Raw genomic sequence first — 7,606 nt, forward strand, 5'->3', positions numbered from 1 at the left:
GTTGAACCATAAATAGATTGTTTATTAACGAGTTAGTGGCACTTAAGGAGTAAGAAGTAATTGTAGGGGTAAATGGTAATTTGACCCAACTATAAATACAAAACAACTCTTGAATGATCTATTTACTTGTGATGGTTTTATCAATGAACGCAAGGTACTCTACAATTTATAAGAGTGTAGTTATGGATCTTTAGTGGAGCGTCCCATATTTAATGAATGTTAATTAATTTAATTAAAGAGTTTAATTAATTAATCTCAGATCATTGAAGCTTATAATTGTAGGTCCATTAGGTCTTCTGCTAGCTCACAACGGGTAAAACAAGGACCAAATGTTTGAAATAACTTGAAATGTTCAAATTAACTAAGGGAATTTAAATTAATTGTATATGATACAATTAATACAATGTACATAGATACATTATAATATATAGTTAATTTTGAATGAGATTCAAAATTAATCTATATAATCTGAGAAATTTAATGTATTTGAATAAGATTCAAATAATTAAATAATATAAATTAGATTTATATTAAAAATATAAGTTAATATTAATTTGAATGAGATTCATAATAAAACTATAGGTCATGAGAGAAATGTGCATTTAAATTTAGTTTAAATGTTTAATTAACTAAATTAGTTATTTAGTTGAGTTTATTATCTTAATTTAATTTAATTAATAACTCCCCAGCAAGAGGGAGTGGAGAGGTAAGTAAATGCAGAGTGTCTACATATGTGGAGGGTTAATTTTTATGTGAAATTAACCTACTCTCTATCCCTCAAGAAACCTCTATCTCTCTCAATCTTTCTCTTAAGAAAAATATAGAGAAGAAGTTCTCTACCCAAAAGGAAAAAAATACCCTTCTTTAAAAAAAGGTTCCTGCATAACCTTTCCTTGCTAAGGGAAGCGTAGAAGACTCTTTTGGTGATGTCTTGTTTGTAAAAGAAGAGTTCATGTAATCAATCAATACTTGGAGAAGATTTAAAAAAATGTCTTCAAAGGTAGTCTTTTTTTCCCTACGTTTTTCTATATTTAACCATTGTATATGTTTTTCTTCTCTGTGTTATTGTTTGCAAATAAAAATTAATAGCAAAACGATTACTCGCTACTGTTACAGGATTTGATCGCTTCAATAAGTCAACTTTTCACGAGTTGTTCGTAGTTACAACTGGGTCAAATTACCATTTTATCCTTAAGTCAACTCTACAATTTATAATTTACAAAAGTGTAGCTATGGATCTTCAATAGAGTGCCTCATAGTTAATGAATGTTGATTAATTTAATTAAACAGTTTAATTAATTAATCTTGGATTATTGGAGCTTATAACTATAGGTCCATTAGGTCCCCCTGGTAGCTCACAACGAGTAAAACAAGGACCAAGAGTTTTGAAAGAATTTGAAAAGTTCAAATTGATTAAGGGAATGTATATAAGATGTATATGATACAATTAATATTATGTATTTAGATACATTAAAATATAAAGTTTATTTTGAATGAGATTAAAAAATTGAACTATATAATATGAGAGATCTAAATAATAAGAATGAGATTCATATTATAACTATAGGTTAAAATTAATTTGAATGGGATTCATATTATAAATATAGGTTAAAATTAATGTGAATGAGATTTGTTATATTCGTTATATATATATTTGTTTAAGACCCTTCACTTTTGTTTCTTGGGTTGTTTTGAAGTTGTCTTCGGTTTTGTCTCTGTGGATAATTGTCTCAAAAGTTGTTTTTCTAGTTGCCAACTTTGTAGAATATTTTTTTCCTTATTTAAATTATTATGCATATTATTCTCCCTGGGTTTTTTTCCTTTTCGATTATTCATCGATTATTTGTGGGGATATTTTCCATCTTTCTGTTATGCTATTTAAGCCTAAGAAGTCATTGTGCTAGGGTTGCCGCACATATTATTTTGTGAGTTCGTTGTGTGAGTTTTACAAAATACCCATTGCATTGCATTAAATTAAAGAAGAAGGTTTTGTTCTTTGTTTGTTGCAGTGTATTCTTCACTTGCTTTTATGGTGAGCGTTTCCATAATCACAAAGGTTTGTTGGTCTTAGGAGGAGCCTAAGACAAAGTTGATTGAGAAAGATTTCTCTATATTCAGGGTGCGCCTCTAAGTGATCAATTGGAGAATGGAGCATCGTAAACCTCTCTTCAACAATCAAATAAAATTTATAATTACCAATCACTACTACTTATACTACTATATAGTACAAGTGGCAAAATCGAGTCGATCCACAAGGAAACGTGAATGTAGTTTGAAGCTAATCAAGATTTCTAGCTAAGTGGGTAATGGGGGAGGGGGGGCGGTGTTGGCAGTGGATGAAATTAAAGCAGAGGAAAATTAAGTAAAGTGCAAGAAAGTAAAATGGGCCTGGTTTAGAGAATAGGATTCACCCAATTGTTCGATTCTATCATCGGATTTCCATCAAAGAATTCTTGTGAATTAATGTGTCTAGCCTACTTGTCTGAAATCTGAGTCAAGCGCCCTAATGCATGAATTAATTTCTTAATTATAGTAGATGCTTGATAAACTGGGTTCGATAAGAGTCCATAAATACCAAAACATCCGCATTAAGCCTAGGGGATTTCACTAAGAAGATTAACCCAAGAAGCCCTTAAGTTACTAAATCGATTGTGTTCTTGAACTATCCTAGCAATACAATGTGGCAAAAGGGCTATCCTAGACCACCTCAAATTTACTCACAAGCATGCTTAGAAATTGCTAATCGCAATCAACATATTCAGAAAAACATATTATGCATTAATCCTTAGCTTAAGATAAGTTAAAACACACCCAATACTTGGATTAGCTACTTGAGATTTACATAATAACATGAAGCGCAACATGGATCAAACTCTAACTTAGAAAAGAATACATGGAGATTGGCCAAATCAAGCATACATTTTAAGCATTGAACATAAATTAAATCCAAGAACCACAAAAATTCCATGAAAATATTATAATTAAACATTAATTGTAAACCCCAAACCCTATTTTCCCTACTTAAGTATGATAATTAGTATTTTACTTAAATTTAGGTATAAGTTAAATGTAATGTTGTAGGGAAAGACTGGAGGATGATAAAGAGGAAGAAAAGTCTAAGTATTGTGAATTAAGGCTCTAGGGTAGCAAGGTGGTAATGGCACTTAGAAAGGACATTTGGCTAAGTGTGGAAGTTAAAAATGTCCATGCGTTGAAGGCCATGCGTTAAAGGTTGTTGAGGTGTATGACAGCCTTGTATACTAAGGTAGGATGAGTGCATTTTAAGCGTAAGGCATGGAGGAAATGACTAAGTATGACCGAGAATGGAACCATGCGTTAGCATAGACAATGTGTCAAGTAAAGGCCTTAAGAGGTTTGACGGGCAAGGAATAAGCGCGACATGGCACGAACGTCTAAGCAATGGCTATAATGTGAATTGGCTAGGTAAGGCAGCGTGCATTTGCTGGACGAGTTGCGTGGGCAGGCAAGACCATGCAATGGTGCTCGGCCTAGGCGATGAGCACAAAGGGCACCAATGTGTATGCTGACTAGTAAGTGGTACGGGGAAGCACAAGAAGTCCTTGGATGCATGGCTGAGGCTATGCGAGGGATAAGCAAAGGCCACGGGAAAGGGAAGTCATGCGATGACACTAGACCAAGCGATGAGCACATGATGCATTAAAGCTATGTGTTGGCCAAGGAATATGTGTTGAATGTGCCATGCGATGGTAAGATGATGAGTGAGCCTTGCATTGGTTAAAAGGTGATCACAGCTTAGTCACCCACTCTAGTAGGCCAACTGTTGAGATTAAGGGAACTAATCCCACTTAGTGGGTTGAGTTGGTAGTCTAAGAGTTATAAGAGGCATGCAGTGTTTTGTATAAAAAGGGGAAACATTAGTTTAGGAGCTCGGTTTGAGCTATTTACTCGTGCTATTGAAGTGATTCTAGAGCCATTTGAATGGAGGTTGAGTGTATTGAAATTATAGGGCTTTCAAAAGGAATCTCTAAGGAATTCAAGGTGAATCTGAAGAAATCCTCAAGAAGGTCAGGCTCTCAGATGAATCTAGGCCAGTAGAAAAGTTTGAATGTTTTCAGCCAAATCAAGGAGAATTCAAAGCTCAAGTTTTAAGGTAATTAAGTTAAGATGTTTCTAGACAAGTTTGTAGAAGGAAAATTTTCAATAAAAAGTTTGAAAAATAAGTTATTCAAGCTTAAATATGAATCTGGAATTTTGGTTTGAATAAGCAGGAAGTTGCTTAGGTTGAGCAAGCAAGTAGCTTGGAAGGCCAGACGATGACGTTGGTGATCACACGCACGGAGAGCTAAGTTGTATGCAAGGGATGTGCTGGGCTAGGCGCAAGGATGCACTGAGATGCGTTGGACCATGTGACGCATGCTAAACCCATAAGCGTAAGGGGTGTTGTATGGACGATAAGTTGTGCGGCGATGTGAGCGGGATTGTGCAAGAAAGCACGCGAGGCGCTGGGCGCAAGGTTACGTTGGGCGTGTGTTGGCACATGGTTGGATGAATGCATAGGGCATGCGTTGGCGTATGAGCTGATGGTTGTTGGCCGCATAGACTAAGTGTTATCACCCAAGGATTTTTTGAACTCACAAGAGAGGTATGCGTTAAGCTTGAAAGGGATGCTTTAAGTTAAATGTTAATCTTATTTAGGTGAGTTAGTCTCACATAGGGATTAAAGACAATGGTTTAACATGGTTATCATTTTCACAGGGTTAACACCAATAGGAAAGGCTTATCAACCCTAGGAGGAACGTCCGAGGCTGTGAGTGACAAAACTAAATGTTTTCCAATGTTTTAGTAACACATGCTTTACTTAAATGTTTAGACTCATGCTTGGTTATGCTTAAAGAATGTTTAAAACTATTTCCAAGCAAACTAGTTTTCATGAAGCATATTAATGCATGCTAGTTTAAAGAAGTTTATGAAAGCATGGCTTGAGTATTTCTATACTTAATTTTATAGAAGCATGCGTTGGAAGTCTTATGCTTAATAGTAATAATTTTTAAGCATATGTTTCTTATGCTTCATAAGTATGATTAAATTCAAATATGAGTTGTATGATGATTACTAGATCCTAATACCGAAGGACATTGTGAAGGTATCAGTGTAACAACCCAACCCCTAAGGACTTAAGCTAGACCTTTACTAACGCATCCTGCCGGTATAGTAGCTTCTCTTGTATTCGAACTGTGTTCATAAACTTCTGCCAGACCCAAATCCCCAAGCTTAGCATTGAACTCCGCATCAAGCAATATATTGCAAGTCTTCACATTTCTTTCTTTGAATTGAATTGCCTCTCACATTCTTCATTCAGATAAGTAAGAGCAGAAGCAACCCCCACACACATTCAAATGAGATCCTTCCTGAACGAAAGTATTACAATCTCTGAAATGAGGTAAATTGGGAGGAAAGAATCAGTGCCGAAATAGGCTCCATAGTCATTGGATTTGTTCGTACCATTCTATCATCGATCACTGCTGGGTCGGTTGGTGATTCACCCTAAAAAAAGCATCGAGAAAGGTCAAGCATATATGTTTTATGAAATGATCAGCGGTCTCATTTATGCTTATGCCCTCTACAGGGTTGCCAAAGTTCCGAGTGAACCTGAAATAAGACCATGGACTTTGATCTACCAATGATAAGGAATGCCTACTGAGATTCCAATCATAAACGCACTTTGCCTCGCCCTATGTAGTAAGAAAGCAAGTGAGCGCGGGCTAAGCTTCCATTCAAGTAAGGTAAGAGGATTCGAGCACCATCTTCAACTCTTCTCGGGATTTCCGTGTTTTTCGAGAAAAAGGGTCCGATCCATTAATATCATGATTGGGTCGACCAGGCCAGATCATGAGTGAAATATCATGATCGGGTCGACCAGGCAGATCATGAGTGAATAGAAAATCGAAAACGTACATAGCAGTCCCAGCTGAAATACTTGGAATAATTCTACAAACTTTTACTAGGAGTAGCCTTTTTAGTGCTAGCTGAACGTAAAGTAATGGCTTTTGTTGCAACGTCGAAAGGGTCCTGATGTAGTGGGATCATTCGGATTGTTACAACCTCTAGCAGATGGTTTGAAATTGATTCTAAAAGAACCTCTTTCACCAAGTAGTGCAAATTTCTCCCTTTTTAGAATGGCTCCAGTGGCTACATTTATGTTAAGTCTGGTCGCTCGGGCCGTTGTACCTTTTGATTATGGTATGGTATTGTCAGATGCGAACATAGGGCTACTTTATTTGTTTGCCATATCTTCGCTAGGTGTTTATGGAATTATTATAGCGGGTTGGTCTAGTAATTAGGGGGCGGTCGTTCGATCGCCTATGATACTAGGACCAATAGGTAAAAAATGGGTTTGTGCCACAGGTGTTGAACGATCTACTCTACACAGGTGTGGGCTTACAGGGCTAGGGCTCATAAACCCTTTCTTTCATTCATCAATAGGGCCCTGGTCGGTCACTTTTCCGGGCCGGGATAGATAAGTGGAAGTCATAAAAAAGAGATCTTTCTCTTCGTACCTCACATCAAGAGGAAGGGTATTAAGTTGGCCTATATATAAATATATATTATATATAAAAAGATTCGTTGTCTTTTAACCGTCTGTTCTTCTTTGTCAATGCTACGTTGGACCTAAAGGAAAAGGCGCTACTTAGCCCTACATTAGTAGAAGTAAGCGGCTCAAGATGGGACGGCTAGTGGTATCAGAACTTCGTCCGCGTTGTTGGGCTACCAATGGATGATTTGATCTGAAAGCATAGAACATCTAGTTGATCCGATCTTGATAGTTGTTTGTAGTTCCTACTAGTATCTATTAGTAAGCTATGAAAGGTAGGCAATCCATTCAAGTTAGTTATAGCCTGTAGTCTAATATGCCAACAATCGTAGGCTAATGGTACAGGCAATAACCGACCTTATTGTCTGCGCCAACTGCCATTTAGCTAATAAGCCCGTGGATATCGAGGTTCCACAAGTGGTACTTCCTGAAACAAGTTCGAATTTAAAGCAGTTGTTCGAATTCCTTATGATATGCAACTGAAACAAGTTCTTGCGAATGGTAAAAAGGGTCGCAATGGTGTAGGGCGTTAGAGGCTGTTGCCTCGTGGCCAACTCGAAGGGGCTGAAGTTCGACGCAGAGCTTTTTGGTTGTTAAGTTATAGCAGCACTGAGCAACATCCAACAGCTCCAGTCCTACAGGTTTCCACTAAAGTGCCTTAAGTAGCCCTCGAAGAGTCCGTTTATTCTCCCCATCTTCGCTTGTAACACAGCCACTTAGCTTGACGAGCGAATCGTTATCGTTTATCGAAGAATGCGAGATGAGCGCTCCCTGATTGGAGTCTTCCCTCCAAGACTAAGAGACAAGTAGGTCAAGAACACGAAGTCAGAACATCGGCTTACCAATCGCCTACCATGTCTCCTCTGTTTTTGGATTTCACTTTCCCTTGCTTCGACACCGTGTTTTGGCTTGACTTCCAGGTAGAAGGGAGTTTCTTTCCCACCGAGGGAAATGATGGGACTGATTCTTTCCTCCCTGATGGGGGATGCATGCTGGCTGATGTGACTCGATATACAGCCACCACTATGGAGC

At 37.5% G+C, this 7,606-nt stretch overlaps 1 protein-coding gene across 1 annotated transcript; it reads left to right on the plus strand.

Moving 5' to 3' along the window:
* The first annotated feature begins 5,417 nt into the window (after positions 1-5,417).
* LOC120079171 (NADH-ubiquinone oxidoreductase chain 1-like) lies at positions 5,418-6,694 on the plus strand. The gene is given in 4 exon segments (XM_039033341.1): positions 5,418-5,422; positions 5,922-5,973; positions 5,975-6,034; positions 6,036-6,694. Coding segments are annotated over 4 exon segments (405 nt in total). The 3' UTR covers positions 6,324-6,694.
* The last annotated feature ends 912 nt before the right edge of the window (positions 6,695-7,606 follow it).

This window comes from Benincasa hispida, chromosome 6 (genome assembly GCF_009727055.1).
Source record: "Benincasa hispida cultivar B227 chromosome 6, ASM972705v1, whole genome shotgun sequence".
Lineage (NCBI taxonomy): Eukaryota > Viridiplantae > Streptophyta > Magnoliopsida > Cucurbitales > Cucurbitaceae > Benincasa > Benincasa hispida.